Genomic DNA, 20,889 nt, shown 5'->3' on the forward strand with positions numbered 1-20,889 from the left:
TAAAATAAACTGGAGAAAGCAATAACAAATAAAAGAAATGTAAATATTCAGCAGAATGGATTAAATAGATGACAGCATGGAGAAAAGATAACAATTGCAGTTAGCAGAGTGTAAGATTATGCACTTTGGGCTTAAAAGATTACAAGCTGCTACACTGATTGAAATATTCTGCAAGAAACTAATTTGAGTGTGTCAGATCTGAATATTATGACAGACAGGTAGCTGAAGTTAAGAAACATATTGCAAAAATGGACAAAAACAAAAGGATGTCAAATGATGGAAAACACACTAAGACATAGGGATAAGAAAGTTACTGTCCATTTTTGTAAGGTTTTCGTATAACAATAACTGAACTACTATGCTCAGACATGAATTTCCTGGGGAATAATTCTTTCTTTTGCCACAAGCAAAAGAAAGAATAAATGCAGAAGAATAACTTTACTGAATGCAGACGGTACACGAGTTTCAGAAGCTAAGGAGATTGTTCAGTTAATGAGCGCTCACTTTGCTTAGATATATCAACGAGGTGTATGTAGCATGGTGCACAGTGCTACTGCTATGTCGGATGAAGAGTTCGAGGTTCATGAAAGTGAGGTTGAAAAGCTCTTGCATAACCTGGATAAGAATTTGCCAATAGGGACAGATGTAATATCAGTCCATCTGCTAAAGGAATGTTCAGCTGAATTGGCTAGGCCTTTCACACATTTGAATAACTTGAGTCTCAGCTCAGGAATGATACCACAGGAATGAAAGGAATGTATGATAGTTCCATTGCACAAAGGTGGTGAAAAAAAATGATGTGTCTTACTACCAACCTATTAGTATTTCTGGTGTGGTAGTGAAGATTTTAGAGAAGTTGGTAAGAACTCACATACAGATATGGGTAGACAAGCATTCTATACTCTGCAGGGAATAGCATGGTTTACTAAAGGAAGGTCATGTTTTAGCAATTTGCTCATATTTTATAACAACGTTACGGCCGAGTTGGATAAAGGAAATGGATACACAATGATAATATTGAATTTTTCTAAGGCATTTGATAGGATACCACACATGACAGGTTGTTGCGTAAACTGGAGAATATGGGATTGGAATATAAACCATTGATTGGGATCAGGGGATGGTTGACAGACAGATATCAAAAAGTGGTATACAGTGAGTGTGAATCTGCCAGATTTAAGGTAACCACTGGTGTACCTCAGGGTTCAGTCCTTAGGCCATTATTGTCATCAGATGTGCAATTGTTTGCTGATGATGCGAAGATAGGCAAGGCAATCAAGGATGCTACTGATATTCAGCAATTATAAAATGATTTGAATAGACTGGAAATCTGGGCAAACAAAAATGGCTACCAGTTTAATGTTAGTAAGTGTGAGTGTGAATCTGCCAGATTTAAGGTAACCACTGGTGTACCTCAGGGTTCAGTCCTTAGGCCATTATTGTCATCAGATGTGCAATTGTTTGCTGATGATGCGAAGATAGGCAAGGCAATCAAGGATGCTACTGATATTCAGCAATTATAAAATGATTTGAATAGACTGGAAATCTGGGCAAACAAAAATGGCTACCAGTTTAATGTTAGTAAGCGTAAAGTTATACACTTTGGCGTGATTAGAGTTCCAGCAGAATATTATATTATCGGGGTTATGCTACAAGAAACTGAAGAGGCAAGGGATCTTGGCGTATTGGTGGATAAGAATTTAAAGTTCAAAGGTCACAGCAAAAGTTGCAAATACAACTCAGAGGATAATTGCTATGTTGAAGCGATCCTTGACATGTAAGGATAAGGAAGTAATTTTGCTTCTTTATAAGGCTCCGATAAGACCACACCTGGATTACTGTACGTAGATTTGGTCTTCCGGGTTCTACAGGGATAAAGAATCTCTGGAAAGGGTGCAAAGAAGAGTTACAAAGATTATATCCGGATTATAGGATTTAGATTATGAAGATTGCGAGTCTGTGGATTGCAGACTCTGGTTAACAGGAGAAAGAGGGGTGATATGATAGAGTTCTATAAACCTTTGAATGGCTGTTATAGCATTTCAAACGATGAAATTTTTCACTATATGGAAGGCAGGGAAAGAGAACATGGGGCATCCATGGAAGTTAAGGTTGTTCTCAGTCAAGAAGGAGGTAAGAGCTAGGTTTTTCTCCCAGAGAGCAGTGTGAGTGAGTGGAATAATTTTCCCTTAGGGGTAGTGAGTGCATCTAGTGTAAATGAATTTAAGGGAGTCAAGGACTCCCTGTAGGTCTCAGATAATAATAATAATAAGAAGAAGAAGAAGAAGAAGAAAGTGACGGGGGGGGGGTAGAAGATTCAGAGGAGGGTGAAAGAGATGGTGACAAGTCTATGTAATGGTCTCTAAACAGACTGAAGGTTTGAGGGTTATAAAGTTTGGTTGATAGATGGAGAAGAGGAGATATGAAAGAAACATATAACTTGCTAATTGGGGGTGGGGGGGAAAGGCTGTAGGATAGAAGACAGAAGAAATTTTTCCCCACATGAGAGAGAGAGGAGAGGACGGAGAAAGAGAGAGAGAGAACAAAGTATTACCCTCAAAAGTTGAAGAGTGTAGTAAGTAATGACAAAATAACTAGATTTTATTTGTGCATAAGTGTTGTTGACAGCAACTGCCTTATCAATGAATGTTTATGAAAAGGTATAATACACATTATGTGAATAAAGGTCAGTGTGTGTGTGGGGGGGGGGTTCTCAAGATGAGTTTTAAAGGACTAAAAATACCATGAAGAAAATACATATAAGCATATTTTAGCAATGTATATGCCAAAAGAACATTTAATATAGCAGTTCGTTTCAAGAAAACAGATGCCATCATTGGCCGAAACATATTAAAAGCAAGGATTTATTATTAGAAAGAACTTGCTATTGTTAGCATTCAGGGGTATGTGAACAGAGCTTTCCTCAAGTGGTATGGTCCCTTAAATAGAACTGAAGAAAAAAGATTAGCAAAACAAGTATTTATAACAAAGATGACAGGAAAAATACTCAGATGAAGACCAAGATCTAGGTGGATTGATAAAATAAGACTGACAATATTGGAGTCTTGACAAGTAGATGACAGATTAATTTGGAGGAAAATTATAAGAAAAATTGGAGGAAGTTAGTGAGGATATAAACTTTATTATTATTATTTATATGGGCACCCCATGGAGTCAAAAGACTCATTGCAGGAGACCCACTCTATCCATTAACACAATACCTATCATACATCTTCTTAAACCTATTCAGTATTGGGGTGAATTCCACTCATTCACCGCTCTCCAAAGCATACCCTTACTAATCACACTCCTAGACAGCTTCCAAGTGTGCCCAGAAATTTCTGACCTACAAATAATAATTTTTTTGCATATATCATTGAAGTATATATACATATTTTAAGAGTACCTGGCCAGAAGATTCCACAACGTGACTGAGGAACTCTGGAAAATATTCATATTTTGAAATGAAACCTAGTAGCTTATTTTTTTTGTCCACTAAAATTTTCTCTTCTTCTTTAAGCCTAAGACAAAAGGCATGAAAATCAAATTCTCTAAAAGTAATGGACTAAAGAAAATCTCATAATATGTTATATAAAAATGCTTATAAAACAATCTTTGTCATTTTCTCATAATAATAATTATTATTATTAAGAGAACTCCGGGGAGTCAGAAACTCATTGAGGGAGGGCATACTATTCACACCAGTTCTCATACCTGTTCTTGAATTCATTCATGCTATTTGAACACAAAACATCCCAATCATGCACTACTCTATGAGAGAAAAATCTAGTCCCCCCACCCCTTTTTGACAGTATTCATTCTCCACTTCCATGGATGCACTCATGTCCTTTCCCATCTCTCCATAAAATGAAAAATTCCTCACACCTCCCATATACCACTTTTTGATATCATCAGACAGCCATCCTCTTATCCATGCTAATAGTTTATAATTCAATCCCATATTCTCCAATTTATGCAACAGTATTTCATGCTGTACTCTGTCAAAAGCCTTAGCAAAATCCAAAAGAGATATTATTATTATTATTACAACCCCAAGACCTCATGGAGTCAAAGACTCATCTGGGAGGTCCTTTTATCACACACACAGCTCATCATACCGTGTTTTAAACACATTCAAACTCTCTGCAGACACCACATTCTCAGGCAAGGCATTCCAATCATTCATAACTCTGCACGAAAAAAACCTGCCTCTCACTCCCCTACTCACACCCTCTTTATACAGTTTCCAGGATGACCGCTGGTTCTCTCCTGATCTCCCACTATTCTCTGTAAAACTTCTCCAGCATTGATCCTATAACAACCCCTTACCAACTTGTAGGTCTCTATCATATCTCCCCTCTTCCTTCTCTCCACCAGACTCTGCAAATTACATCTTCTCAATCTTTCCTCATACTCGACATTCCAAAGGTCAGAAACTACCTTAGTCAGTCGCCTTTGGACCCTTTCCAACATCTCTTCATCATTTTGAAAACCCGGTGACCAAATCTGGGCACAATAGTCCATGTGTGGCCTAATCAAAGCCTTATACAACGGAACAAGAATCTCCCTACTTCTACACGTCAGTGTCCTCTGCATCATTCCCAGAAGCCTTTGTCTTCACAATTTTAGCGATGTGTCCCCTAAATTTTAGATCCTTATCCACTATCACCCCCAGATCTCTTATTTCCTCTACCTCCAACAATGTATTCTCACCAAGCATAAATTTTGCATCCCATCTTTGTTTTCCAAATTTTAAAACCTTACATTTTGCAACATTGAACTCACATCCCCATTTGCTTGCTCAATCACTCAATTTATTCAAGTCTTCTTGCAAGGCCACAACATCTTCATTACTCTTTATGGTTCGTCCCAACTTTGCATCATCTGCAAACAACTGAATATCTCCATCCAAATCTTCACCTATATCATTAATATACAAGTTAAACAGTAATGGACCTAAAACAAACCCCTGAGGCACTCCACTAGTGACTTTCCCTTTCCTGGATATCACTCCCCCATACACAACTTGTTGATACCTATCAGATAGCTAGTCTCCAATCCAATACACAAATCTAATATCCAACCCCATCTGCTCTAGTTTGACTGTCAACCTATCATGAGGTACTCTATCAAAAGGGCAACTCGGCGAAGGTTGGTCGATTGGTAGAGCCTCTGCTACTAATGGCTCAGTTAAGTAAGTTTGAGCGCGGTTAGTAGTTGGAAGGGGGACAATCGTTCGATGCTGTCGGCACACTCTCCCTCGATGAGTCTTTGGACTCCCTGGAGGTGTCAAAATAATAATAATAATAATATAATAATAATAAGACTTAACATCACCTGCCTTAGTATCCCATAATGCAAAGCACATCTCCTTGCAGACATGTATAATGCTGTGCATTATGGGAAGGGTCACTACCCAGACTGGTTTGAACCTTTATTGAGGTCTCTTCAGTGAGAGCCAGAGGTGATACTAAGGTTGAAGTAATGCAGAAGTCATATTTCACCTCTGGGTCTTTAATTTATAGTATAACCAAGTGAAAAAACTTCCATCCTAATGAAACCCAGTTAACCAAATCGATGCACAATAGTCAAGATGTGGTCAAACCATAGACTTATAAAGAGGGATAATAACCTCGTAGTCTTTACTTATTAGCATGTTTTTCAACATTCAAGTAATCCTTTGAGCTATTTTGCCAACTCTTGAAATATGTCCTCTGAACTGCAACTCTCTATCTACCATTACCCTTAAATTCCTAGGCTCATGAAATTTCCCACAATCCGACATATTTAATTTAATGTATAACCAAGTGAAAAGACCTTCAATAAAATTTGTAACCCACACACCCTCAGCTGTCAATATGATACACAGTATACAACCTTTTCATCCCAAAGTGCATAATATTTTGCAATATTAAATTGACAATCATTATCATTTGCCTACAATATGCCAATTTATTTAAATCATCCTGCAGGATATATACATCACCTTTAATAACTATCTAACCCAGTTTTGTATCAAACAACTAAACATCCCCCATTTAAATCTTTACCTATACAGCAATCCCTCGATTAATGCACCTAATGCATTCTTTAAAACAGGCACATTAATCGAAATCACACTAATTGAATATAACAACCTATGGGAAAATGTATCATTCATTCCTCAGATTTCTTTTTTGACCCTTAATTTTTTTTATAAAAGAATTAGGGTATGTCTCGGGGGCCTAGTTAAAGGAAAACCATGAAGCTGAAAGACAATAAAACATATTCAGAATATAAATTTATTATTCTACTTCTTAACAAATAATTGAGCTAACGTAGCTCAGCGGGCATTCTGTTTCTTTTTTTCACACAACTGATGGTATGGCCCTGTTGCCTCTAATGCAAATTTTACTGGTTCTCTCTTCACCAGGGTCAGTCTCCAAGCATTGCTGCTTAAAAACTTCGATAGTACGAAAACTATTTTCAAACTGTTTCTGTGAAACCTATTTGGGCTTGTCAGTGATTAAATTTTCTTCATCTCCTTCAGGATCTTCCCGGTGTGCATCTAAATTTAGCAGGTCGGAATCACTCAACTTTTCAGAATCAGATTTAATTAACTCATATTCATTTGAAAAGCCTCTAAAATCATTTGCACAATGTGGAAGAATGTGCTTCCAAATGGCTCGCATGTTGTTAGCAGTAATTTCATTTGACTTTGCAACTTTATAACCAGGCTGAGATTTATCTGATTTGGCTAGAAAAGTCTTGGAAGGCATTCGCTTCCAAAAAAAGATACGGTTTCATCAACATTAAATATTTACTGATCACAATAGTCCCCTTCTTAAACAATTTTCTTCAAAATTTCTGGATATCTTCTTATCTGTACTTGCAGCTTCACCTGTGATTAGAACATTATGTAAGATATTTCTTTTTGAAACGCTCAAATCACCCAGCACTAACGTGGAATTCTTCTTCTTTTAAATCATTGATAGCCCTTTCTTTCCAGGTTACAAAGAGACAATGCTTTTGATTTAATAAGGCTATTGTTTAGAGGGATCCAATTTTGGTTACAATCTTCGATCCATGTAAAAAGAAGTCTCTCTCTAATTCAATCTTTATAATACTTTGATTTCGAGTGCATGCATGATGAACTTGAAGCAGCCTTACCTTTCTCTTTGTATTCAGCAGTTGATTCAGCCATTTTTTGTGTTCTTGCTCTGGACTCCCCTTGTTCATTTTTTTTATTATTTCAAGTTTTTCTTCCAATCAGATTACTTTATGAATCATTTTCGCACTTCTATTTTTTGCTCACTATTCTTTTACTCATGATTAAAGATTAGGAAAATAATTTAAAATAAAAAAGTACGGAAAACAATTGCACGAGATGTGATCAGCAAAATGCTATGTAAAGCAGATAACAAATTTTGGCAGTAAATTTGGAAGATAGTGTACATGGAAATAGTGTAGTATGCCATTAAAAACAACTTTGTAAAATGTTTCAAATCGGTAACTAAATTATTTCATCCTAGTGAGTGATTTTTTAAAATAGTTAGCCATAAAAAATGTATAGATTGAAAATTTTTAAAATCTGTAACATTTATTTTTAAGATATATATAGGCGCACTAATCGAATTTTGGTATCGAAAAAAAATGACGCACTAATCAGGGGCGCATTAATCGAGGGATTTCTGTATATCACTGATATCCAAATTAAATTTCTAGTACAGAACTCAGATGTACTTCATTAGTTACCCTCATTCTGCTATATTCTACTTACCATATAACTACTATCTCTGCCCCCCCCCCCCATCCATGCTGTTAGCTTCATATCCATTCCCATTTGCTACAATTTTTGTAATAGTTTTCAATGTGGTATTCTGTCAAATGTCTTTGCATTTATGCTATCAAATGGCTACACCATGATATCATGGTGTAGCCATTTCCTTCATCCAATTCTGCTGTCACTTTATTAAAAAATGCAAATAAATTACTAAGACAGGACTTCCCATCCTTTACAAAGTAATGCTGCCCACTATAAAGTACCATATCCCTGTTGGAGTTTACCTTTATCTAACTTTTCCAATACTTCAACAACCACTCCTGATATTTAATTGGTCTGTTGCACCTTTATCTTCTATCTACCCAACTTTGCAGATATCACGTCTTCAATCCATCGCCATAGTCAATGTTCCATACTTCTGCATTCTTAATTAGTTTTTGTTTTTTTTCCAAATATTTGGACAAGAATTTAGTTATTCCAGAGAAATATAAAAAAGATTTTTTGTCTCTTCTGAACCTTTAAAACTACTCACACTGCTACTAGTAGATTGTTGCAGGTTTTACAAATTATTATTCAATCTGACTTCCGTGGAGTCAGAGACTCATCGTGGAAGGTACACACTATTACACTCAAAGCTCATCCAACCGTGCCTTAAACTGATTCAATGTGTATACATTCACAACACTCTCAGGCAATACATTCCACTCCCTGTGTAAAGAACATACACACCCCTCCCTCTGCTCACACCCTCCTTATACAGTTTCCAGAGATGGCCTCTTGTTCTTCCTCTTCTCCCATACTATGAAAAATCTCTTTCATATCAATCTGATAACCCCTGACTAGCTTATATGTCTCAATCATATCTCCTCTCCTTCTTCTCCTATTCATAAGGCTTTGCAATTTCCATTCCTTCAATCTGTCTTCATACTCCACATTCCAGAGACCACTAACCACCTTTGTGAATATTCCCTGGTCCATTTCTACATATTTTCATCACCCAAATCTGTGCATAATAATACAGAAAAAGCCTGATCATAGCCTTATACAATGGCATCATAGCCTCTTTATTTCTGCAAGTTAGGGTCCTTCACATCATTGCCATTATCTGATTTGATGTCTTCACAACTCCTGCAACAGCCAACCCTTGAATTTCAGGTCCTTGTCCACCACCACTCCCAGCTCTATCATGTCTTCTACCTCCTTTAAAGTTTTCCCACTAAGTGTATACTTTGCATCTCATCAATGCTTACCAAATTTCAAAACCTTACACTTTACAACATTGAACTGTAAGTTCCACTTACATCTGCATTGCTCTCCCCAGTTTTGCATCATCTGCAAACATTTCATTTCACCAGATAAAACCATCCCAATATCATTAATATACAAACTGAACAACAATGGTCCCAAAACTGACCCCCCACCCCCTGTGGCACACCACTAGTGGCCTTCCTCTTTCGGGATAGTGCATCCCCATCAGTGGTGGCTTGAAATCGTAGGAGTGCTGCAACTTTTGAAATATACATACACACTGTAAGTACAGTGTATACATGTTTGGGTAGAATATCGAAATTATGGTAAAAAATTTTTAAAAAATTAAATATGAAAAAATGTTTATTATCGATAAAATTATACAGTTTGGTATAATTTAAAATTACTTAAAAATAAAATATATTCTTATTTTGTTTCATGAAAAAATATTGTTTATTATCGATAAAATTATACAGTTTAGTGTAATTCAAAATTACTTAAAAATAAACTCCATTCTTCCTGTTTTCTTTCTAGTGAAAAGGTCAATAACTTTTTTTTTTCCTTTATGTTTATGTGACTGTTGAAGAATTTTTTCTCCATTGAAATCACTGCAAGTTCATTTAACCTATCCTGATTCATAGTGCTCCTCGGAAATGTTTTTATTTTCTTTAATGTTGAAAAACAGCGTTCAGGCTCTGATATAGTCATAGGAATTGTCAAGAAAATTTTTATCAATACAGTAATTTCACTAAGAACACAATCTAAATTATTTTCTGTTATAAATTTTAACAAGTTAATTAATTTACAATAATCACGCATGTCAGGTCTACTGTAGAATACTTGAAGTTCAGTTTCAAGTTTTACTTTGTGATTATGGGATATATCATGTTTACTCCGTAAACACGATAAGCACTACGAACACTCTATTACTGGCACAAACTGCACATAAACAACAGTGAAAATGCACGACGGACAGTGCCACATTATGCTAATAGCTCGCATCTCACTATGACGTGCATATGCTTGTGCACATAGCAACATAACACCGTGGTAAACACAGTGCTGCTAGAGTCCTTTGCCCTCCTAAGTGCTACAAGATGGAATTTTATTATTTTTTTATACAAAATAAGAGAATTGTATAGGATTGTTGATGATAAAATTAAAAATTACAAGCAAATATAAATAAATTAATAAATATATTTATATATCGAGAAAAATTGGGGGTGCTGTAGTTTCGCCGTGCCTAAGCACGAGCCGTCCCTGATCCCCATATACAACTACTCATACCTATCTGATAGCTAGTCACCGATCCAACTTAAAAGTTTATCTGATCCCATCTATTTTAATTTATTTAACAGCTTGGCTTGTCATGTGGCAAATCCATATAAATGGAATTTCATAAAATTGGTTGATAGGCGGAAAAGGGGTGATATGATTGAGACATTCAAATTACTGAAGGGTTTCTATAAGATTAATCCAGAAGCTATTTTTGAGAATAGGGTTGGTAGTGGAAGGACTAGGGGCCATACATGTAAACTGGGCAAAAATGTGGTTAACAGGGGTGTTAGAGCTAGTGTTGGATTCTAATTATGTAGAAAATAGAATAAATGTTGTTTGATTCAGAATCCAACATGACTTTCCGTCACAAGAACTATATTTGTAAATATTATTTGATGTAAATAACATAAATTGTAATTGATATATAACTACCTTAATTATGTCAAATATTTAATTGCTTAATCAAAGAAATGTTTTAATGGTAAATTGATTCTGTATTAGATGTTATTAAGCTATTTAATTTGTTCTTATGTCAATATTATAAAGTCTTATATTTGTAATTTAACTACGCATTTGTTGAAATGCGATTATTCTATTTATTCTTTTTGTGAAAGCTTAATGTTATGTAATAACTCAATGTACTTGTATAGCCTAATGTAACATTCGCGAGAATGTTTACGTTTATCGGTTGTCATAGAGACGCGTGAAATAAACGAGCGCGTGTGAAGGGAGCGTGACCAGAAGAAGAGAGAAAATATATATGTAGTAAGGGAGTCGGAACGGAACTTTGGAACTATACGGTAGCAAGGAAGTAAACTAAAGAAGTAGAAGTAATTAAAAGATTCCTAAGGATAGGAGTTGAGTAGATTTTTTTTTATATAAGTGAATCTTATAGTTGGCTGAAAGCAAAACCAGCCATAGTAATAAAAAGAAATTATTGCCGTAATCGGATAATTAGAGAACTGGACATTCAAAGAGGAATACTGAATAAATCCAGTCAGTCTACAATTACGATTTATTTCTGTACTACCATGAAAGGGAACTGTACGGAGTTAAACTAGTTGATGAATGATAAATAAGAATAATTAATGTACCTTATAGTTGTTATCTGGATTTTTGAAGCGCAATTAGTAATGTTTTAGTTATTTAGTGTTTCGCAAGTGTGATAAATACAATTTGAAAGTGTGCTCACAAAATATTGGAAGTACTGAAGATTATTTCTGGTAAGGACAGTCATATTAGTTTATTTCAGTGTATGAAGATTTAAGTATTAGTTCCGTTGCGCTGTTTCTAACATTAACTGTAGCATACCATCGAGGCTGAGAGTTGAAAATATAGACATTGAAATGATATCTGCCGTGGTTAGTGCCTGTTATGAGTCAATCGTAGAGTGTAGTTGAGAGATACAAGGAAACTGATTAATTAAGAATTTCTATTGTGATAAGTTGGGTATAGGAACTTTGTGATTCTGAAACTGTGAATTTGTATGTGAAAGTTTGGAAGATTGGATTAATATGAATGACTTGACTTGATATGCTAACTTGACTGGTTTGTCATATTTAGAAGTGGAATTTATGTAATTGTTATGTAACCATATATTAAATGTTTTGTTTGTTAATTTAAATATTGTGTTTGCCTGAATTTCTTTTTACTGCACCGTTCACAAAAATTCGGATCTAGCAGGAATCCCAGAAGGAAAGAAAATAAATAACATCGGCCTGAATGAGTGAAAAGACTGCTAACTAATTCTGAATTAATCCTACTAATTCATATAGACTTATCTAAGGATAGAGTGGCGCAGTATAATAGAAATTTCTCTACCCTTAGATCGGTGATTAATTTGCAATTAGTTTCCCTTTATTTTATGAAAGTGACTTTTAGCAAGATGGCGGATTCGAACGTCGAGAGAACACGTCACGACACTAGGTTCTTTACTTGGAGAGTGGTAAATGAGTGGAACAAGCTGCCAGAGTCTGTTGTGGGTGCTATGACCATGAATGAGTTTAAGGCGAGGTATGACAGATACTGTGTGAAAGACGAATAGTTGTTCTTGACATGATGTTAGGGCCTCCATCGATGAGTCTGTCGACTCCTTAGAGCTGCCCGTAATAATAATAATAATAATACATTTCACCTCTAACTAGATGCACTATAATACTAAGTAATAACATTCCATTGTTTAAAACTTACTCTGCTTCATTTAAACCAGCCAACCAAAAAAAAAAAAGAAATGAAAGCTAATTAAAGCACAAAGTGACTTGTAATAAAACATTTTATCATTTTCTACCACTTTCACAATATTATTATTATTATTATTATTCCTGATACCTCCAAGGAGTCCAAAGACTCATCGCGGGAGGATACCTACAACTGTCTCAACCACTACACCGAACCTCTACTACAAATCATCTTCATCAATGCCATCTTCTGCCCACCACCACAACTAGTATTTTTTGTCTGTAAATTGCATTCAATTAAGTGCAAAAAAAAAAGGGAAAAAAAAGAAAAAATAAGTATTATTATTATTATTCAGGCCTATATGGAGTCAAAAGACATCACGGGAGGTCCTTCCTAGGAAACACAAAGTCTATCAAACCACTGCTTAAATTCATTGACCATTCTCGCTCTCACCACTCTATCAGGCAATGCTTTCCACAGTTCAACAACCCTCCATGCAAAGAAACCATTCCTCACCCTCTTGCTCACATCTTCCTTTCAATACAATCCCACCAACTCACAAATTAGAAAATTGTATTCTTCTATTGTACATTGTGAATTCTTTAAGTCAAATAATTATGTATAACCAACGTATAAACCTTTCTACGGAAAACAGTGTAATAAAAATTCTTACTTTAATTAACCTCACCTCCTCTTGGAGCATCCAAGAGGAAGTGAGAGCATGTATAGGCAGGAAAGAAATGGAATGACCAGGGATCAAGAGGAAACAGATGGAATTGAAATGGGTTCTAAAATGAAGAAGCAGAAAGGGAAATGGCCCCAGTCCAGCATGGAGAGATCACATCGAGTGAGTGGCATCAGTGGAACTAGCTGTAGATCCAGAAATGAGCTGTTGTGTTTGTATACCAATGCTAGAAGTATAAGAAACAAGGCGGGTGAAATGGTTGCACTAATTGTGTCTGTTCACCCAAAGATTGTCGGAATAAGTGAGACATGGTTAGATGAGGACGACATCCTGACAGGAATAGAGATGGAAGGGTATGATATGTTTCATGATGATAGAAGGGGTAAAAAGGGAGGGAGAGTGCTATTGATGATAGAGAAAGAGTTATGTCCATACAAGGTAGAGATGCAAGAGGGAAATAGGGCCAGTGGTTTTGAGCCAGTATGGTGTGAGATAGAGGTGAATAGAATCAAATACTCGGTGGGATGTTGTTATAGACCTGGTAATGTGGATGGTGGTGATAGTGAAATGTATAGTCAAATTAGCCAAGCAAATAAGAAAAGGGTAATCATTATGGGTGATTTTAATTATGGCAATATAGACTGCAATGAAGAGATAACAACTGGAAGTAAAGAAAGTGAGTTTCTTGAGTTTTTGAGGGATAACTACCTCAGACAGTATGTAACAGAGGGCAGATGAGGATTAAGGGTCTTGGATTTGGTCATCTCATCAGAGGATGTAATTATAAATGAGGTGTCAAATCATCCACCAATTGGTGAAAGTGACCATGAGGTGATTACCTGGGTGGTTGCCAGCAGTGCAAGGATCCCTATGAGAAAAGGGTATATGTGGAACTACAAGGGGGGGGGGGGTGATTATGAAGAGCTCAGGAGACAGCTTGCGGGTGTAGCATGGAATGAGGAGTTAGCTGGAAAAGAGATCAATGCAGCTTGGGGGATTTTCAAAACCTATCTAGTAGATGCAATGTCTAAATGTATTCCAAGGGTGAGAAGGTTAAATAAGGTAGGTGTGAGATGGATGAATAAAGAGATTAAACATGCGATACAGAGAAAAAGGGCATTGTGGAGGCAGCATAAGAGAAGTAGAAGTAACCAATTTCATGAGGTCTACAAAGACCAGGCAAGGAGGGTGACTTGGTTGGTGAGAGTAGCTAAAGAGAGGTATGAACAGCAGTTAGCTAATGAAGCCAAAAAGAATCGTAGGGAGTTCTTTCAATATGTAGCCAGCAAAAGAAAGAATGATTATGGAAGGATGACACTGATTGGAGGAAATGGTATAAAGACAGCTGTTGCAGAATGTGTGGTGGAGATACTTAATGAGCAGTTCATAAAGATCTTTCAATGTTGTGAATGTGACTTCATGGAGAGATTGAGAGCAGTCGATGATGAGGAGGAGAGACTGACTGTAAGTGAGCAAGAGGTGTTTAGGGAGTTGAGTAAACTAGATGTAAATAAAGCTGTGGGACTTGATAATATATCACCGCGTATTCTGAAGGAATGTGCCAGAGAGTTGACACCTGCCTTGACATATTTTTTTAATATGTCAAGGCAGGTGTCTATGAGTCTTGCACTTGGTCAAGTTCCTAAAGAGTGGATGGAGGGCAAGATTGTGCCACTTCATAAAGGAGGTGATTGAACTCAAGCATCAAACTATAGGCCTATCTCTGTGTCAGGTGTTGTGGTTAAGTTGTTGGAGAAGCTTATGAGAACTAGGATCCAGAGTTGGGTTGACAACAATGGTATAATCTTTGATGGACAGCATGGATTTGCTAAAGGAAGGTCATGTTTTAGTAATCTACTTACTTATTACAATAAAGTGACTGCTTCCTTGGACAGAGGAGAACGATACACAGTAATATACTTGGATTTCGCAAAAGCTTTTGATAGAGTACCTCATGATAAGTTGACAGTTAAAGAGCAGATGGGATTGGATATTAGATTAGTGCATTGGATTGGAGACTGGCGATCTGATAGGTATCAACAAGTTGTGTATGGGGTGAGATATCCAGGAAAAGGAAAGTCACCAGTGGAGTGCCTCAGGGGTCTGTTTTACGGCCATTACTATTTAACTGTATATTAACGATATTGATGAAGATTTGGATGAAGATATTCAGTTGTTTGCAGATGATGCAAAGTTGGGACGAACCATAAAGAGTAGTGAAGATGTTGTGGCCTTGCAAGAAGACGTGAATAAATTGAGTGATTGGGCAAGCAAATGGGGATGTGAGTTCAATGTTGCAAAATGTAAGGTTTTAAAATTTGGAAAACAAAGATGGGATGCAAAATTTATGCTTGGTGAGAATATATTGTTGGAGGTAGAGGGTATAAGAGATCTGGGGGTGATAGTGGATAAGGATCTAAAATTTAGGGGACACATCGCTAAAATTGTGAAGACAACACAAAGACTTCTGGGAATGATGCAGAGGACACTGAAGTGTAGAAGTAGGGAGATTCTTGTTCCATTGTACAAGGCTTTGATTAGGCTACACATGGACTATTGTGCCCAGATTTGGTCACCGGATTTTCAGAAGGATGACGAGATGTTGGAAAGGGTCCAAAGGCGACTGACTAAGGTAGTTTCTGACGCCTGGAATGTTGAGTATGAGGAAAGATTGAGAAGATGTAATTTGCAGAGTCTGGTGGACAGGAGGAAGAGGGGAGATATGATAGAGACCTACAAGCTGGTAAGGGGTTGTTATAGGATCAATGCTGGAGAAGTTTTACAGAGAATAGTGGGAGATCAGGAGAGAACCAGCGGTCATCCTGGAAACTGTATAAAGAGGGTGTGAGTAGGGGAGTGAGGGGCAAGGTTTTTTCATGCAGAGTTGTGAATGATTGGAATGCCTTGCCTGAGAATGTGGTGTCTGCAAAGAGTTTGAATGTGTTTAAAACACGGTTTGATGAGATGTGTGTGTGTGTGTGTGTGTGTGTGTGTGTGTGTGTGTGTGTGTGTGTGTGTGTGTGTGTGTGTGTGTGTGTGTGATAAAAGGTCCTCCCAGATGAGTCTTTGACTCCATGAGGTCTTGGGTAATAACAATAACAACATTAAATAGTTTGTGAACAACACATTGGACTGATCTTGTCAATGTATTATCTGCAAAAATATTCGAACTAGTATATGATTATGTAATGAAAAGTTAAACATCAAACTTAGATTAAATGATTAAGATCAAGCAATGACTAAATTAATAAAAAAATATTAACTTTAGTCGGGAATAAAATCAACATCTGCTTTGTCTTCAGTTTAGAATATTACAGCCTCACACTCATTACATAGTTTAACTGGTGCAGTCTAAAAAAATTTAAAACAATCTATTAGACTATAGAGCATGAGCAAAAAGAAGATATAGTAGAATACAGTAAAATGGTGACAGCCAACAATTTAGGCCATTGACATTTCATGACACTTAAAGAAATAACTGAAGCCAAGGCAAGATTATTACAATAGTACTGATGCAAAAGGCTTTATATCTCCTATATCAGCTCTGCTTGACCAAAGTTAGCTAAAATTCTCAAGAAATTTAAAATCTGAACTTCTTTTACTCCTCTATGTAAACTCCATTTCTTACTTGGCACACCTAAACTGAAACATTACAGCCTTAAGTATCCAAGAGTTTATTGTCTTTGGTGTAACTGCAATATGTCCTATTTTGGTTAGATGGAGAAATCCATTAAGTTGCATATAGAACATGTAATTCTAATCACATTCTTAATTCTGCTCACCCTAATGATGAGGATTCTGTCACTCATCCAATGACCTGGAACAATCGGAAAACATTTTTAGATGTTACGATGAGCTAGGAAGAAGAACTGCAAAATCAACAGAAACTGTCCTCAATCTGGTCCATCTTATAACCTATCTGATTATCACTTTTCGGCTATCCATCTTTTGGTGTACACAAGATTATGAACACATGAACATGCCCAACAATACTATTGCATTCAGAATGCCTTCAAATGTCAGCAATACGTTTACAAGTTAATTTATGGATGATGTTCTCTCGTAATGTATATTTTTGTATTTCTCTATTCATGTTATGCACTCGATGAAGTCATCTAAGAAGATAATACTAATTGTGTGTTCAAATAATAAATAGTTTTTTCTATTTTGGTATCACTCAGATTCTAATAATTAAATTTCTTTAATTATATCATCTAGCCAAGTAATTCTGTTGCATCAAATATACATATAGATAAGTAAACAAGTTTGAACCAAGCAATCTTTTGCACTCATATGAAATACAACAGTATAAAAAATAATAAGTTCTGTGTCAGATAAAATAAAATGTAAGACATTTTTGGAGCAATCCATATAACAGTTGGCTAAAAGAGATAATATTAAATAATGTTCAAATTAAAGGATATTAATTTGACAAATGCATGACTTTGCAAAAATATTTCTAATTAAAGACGGTAAACACTTGGTAAGAGCTGAGATGATGTATAATTAAAATTGGTGAGAAAATATTTCAAATATAAATAATTCATCAAATATATGAAATAAATCCAACAATGAAAAAATCAATATCAAAAATATGAATTACACAAATTATGAATTTAAAAGAACCTGAAAATAAAGAAAACGGAATTAAAAAACTTGTTATATACACATTAAGCTGTACATGACAGGTGCTGGCTGACATTATTCCATTGCCAGGAGGTGGTAATAAATAGGATCTTTTTGTGTTAAAGGCACATCCACCATCTATTTATTGGACATCATCACATGTCATATCGTCAATTAGTTACTCGGTGATATGATGCACCAGTCCTTGCCATGTCCTTGGATAGTGTGTCTGGAATAATTAATCTTCTGAGAGAGTTAAAGCCTCCAGAAAAGCATACAACAGGACCACCTCAGAAGATTAGTTATTCCAGACACACCATCCATTCATCTCATTGACAGTCTATCCCTTTCTCTTTTTCCAGGAACTTGACCATCTGTTACTGTTTTCAGAAGTCCTCCTTCCATCATTTCACTGTCCAAGGTATTTCAAATTTCTTTTGCCAATGTCCTTAAGGAGTCTTAAAATTCTACCAATCCTTTCTAGCACCATCTGTTTGTCCACCTTTCAGTATATGATATACTCGACAGCCTTCTGTAACAGCACATCCCAAAAGTACCTATCTTTTTATTTCAGAGTTGTTTAGGTTCCACATCTCATATCCATAATTCTCTTTTGGAAAAACAGCTATATCCAGAATCCAGAACTTCATTCCTGTGGTGATACATCCATCCTTCCAGATTTTTGACAAATCTCTGATGGCTGTGTTAGCCCTAGTCTTCTTCTGATGTCTTCCAAACAGCATTTCTTCACATTAATAATGGATCCCAGGTACTCAAACTTGCTGACTTCCTCAATTCTTTCTTTCTTCATTAAGGTACACTTGTTTCTCAGGAGCTTCCTTGTCTGTATGTCCTTTGAATCTTTGTCTTGCCAGGACTGAGCTGAAGTCCTCTGTTTTTAATGATCTCATTAACTTTGACAAGTGTTTGTACCAGTTCTTCCTTGTCATTACAAAGGAGTACCGTGTCAAAAGTGTACCTCAGATTACAGATCAATCTACTACCTATCTTAATTGATGTCTTAAGTTCATCCAACTACATGAATGATGTCCATAGCATAGATACTAAACTATTGAGGAGAAAGTAGACATCCCTGTCTAACTGCATTTCAAACCTGAAGCCAATTATTATTATTATTATTATTATTACGGGTATCTCCATGGAGTCAGTAGACTCATCGCGGGAGACCCAAACTAGCAAAACAATATCTGTCATATCTCTTCTTGAATTCATTTACAGACGAAGAGCTCACAACTAAGTCAGGCAATGAATTCCACTCATTCACCACCCTCCAGGCAAAAAACCTTGTTCTGACACCTTTGTTAACCACACTCTTCTTTAATTTCCACAGATGACCTCTTGTTCTTCCATCACTATCACACAGCTGAAACATTTCCCCTGCATCAATCCTATAAAAACCTTTTAGTAATTTGAATGTTTCTATCATATCCCCTCTTCTTCGCCTATCAACCAATCTCTGCAATCCACAAGCTCTCAATCTATCAATGTAGGGAGCATTTTTTATATCACTCACCAACTTGGTCACTCTTCTCTGAACCCTCTCCACAGCCTCCTCATCTCCAAGGAATCCAGGTGACCAGACCTGAGCACAGTAATCCAAATGTGGAAGTATCAATGCTTTATAAAGGGGAATAATAACCTCTTTATCTCTGGATGTCAGTGCGTTCCTCAACAACCAAGTAATCCTATGTGCAATCTTGGACACCTTAGCAATGTGTCCTCTGAACTTCATCTCCCTATCTACCAATACCCCTAAATCCCTAGCCTCATCAATCTCTTGGAGTACCTTTCCATCGATGTAGTACACAGCTGGTAATCTTTTAATCCCAAAATGCATGACTTTACACTTTTCCACATTGAACTGACATCGATTTTCTTTTGCCCATTTTACCAGCTTATTTAAATCCTCCTGCAAACTTTCAACATCAGCTTGATTTTTTATTGCACTACACAACTTTGCATCATCAGCAAACAACTGAATATCTCCCTTTAAGCCGTTTCCTATATCATTTATATACAAATTAAACAACATTGGCCCAAGCACAGAGCCCTGAGGCACACCACTGGTCACCTGTCTCATTCTGGACTCGGCTCCTCCATACACCACCTTATGGTATCTCTCTCTGAGCCATTCTCCTATCCATATCACCAATTTAATATCTATTCCCATCTGCTCCAATTTGCGTAACAGTGTTCTATGGGGTATCCTGTCAAAAGCCTTAGCAAAATCCAGAACTACCACTGTGTAGCCAGTTCCTTTGTCCAACTCGGATGTTATCCTATTATGAATAGTTAATAGATTGCCAAGGCAGGATCTACCTTTAACAAAACCATGTTGGCCTCTATAGAGTATCATATCCTGATCCACCCATTCTTGAATTTTGTCTTTAACCAACTTTTCCAATACTTTTACCACTACTCCTGAGATGGTGATTGGTCTGTAATTCAATACCGCAGTTTTAGAGCCACCCTTATGCAAAGGAACCACTTTGCCTAACTTCCACTCCCTAGGGACCATACCAGAGTTCAAACTTAAATTAAATATCCAGGTAAGAGGGGTTGACAATTCATTTGCACATTCACGCAACACCCGAGCTGATATTCCATCTAAGCCTACCGCAGTGTTTACATTTAAGTTTTGCAATATATTTAATACCTCTGATTCTTTAGCTTCAATTCTCACATTAGGTATTGCTATAGGTATAGAGATATCCTCACTTGGGTGATAGACTTTTGAAAAGTGATCACTCAGTAACTCGACTATTACATCTGATTTTGTCACCTCAATACCATCAGCACCCACTAAGGTTATCCTTCCGAAGTCATTCTTCCTCTTACTTGCCACATAGCGGAAGAACTCTTTGGGATTAGTTAATTAGTTAATCCAACACCTGTTCTTACCATGGCTTCTTGCTTCCTGTACAAGTTAGCTATCAACCTGATAGTATGTAAAAGAAACCCATTATTTTCATTACTTCCCACAGTTTCACATGATGAACACAATCAAAAGCTTTACAGAAATCTATGAAGTATATTATGATAGGGGGGTTCTAAATTTTTTATACTTTTCTATGATCTGCCTAAGGCAGAG

The 20,889-nt window shown here is 36.5% G+C and overlaps 1 protein-coding gene across 1 annotated transcript in view; it reads right to left on the reverse strand.

Annotated features, from left to right (window-relative positions):
- LOC150109953 (coiled-coil domain-containing protein 42 homolog) overlaps positions 1 to 20,889 on the reverse strand; it is a 196,528-nt gene that overhangs the window by 115,885 nt on the left and 59,754 nt on the right. The window contains exon 5 of the mRNA XM_090400490.1: positions 3,407 to 3,521. Within this exon, the coding sequence (XP_090256616.1) occupies positions 3,407 to 3,521 (115 nt within the window). The remainder of the gene's footprint in view (positions 1 to 3,406; positions 3,522 to 20,889) is intronic.

This window comes from Typopeltis vanoorti, chromosome 1 (genome assembly GCF_054136105.1).
Source record: "Typopeltis vanoorti isolate ZY-2024b chromosome 1, IOZ_Tvanoo_1.0, whole genome shotgun sequence".
Classification (NCBI taxonomy): Eukaryota; Metazoa; Arthropoda; class Arachnida; order Uropygi; family Thelyphonidae; genus Typopeltis; species Typopeltis vanoorti.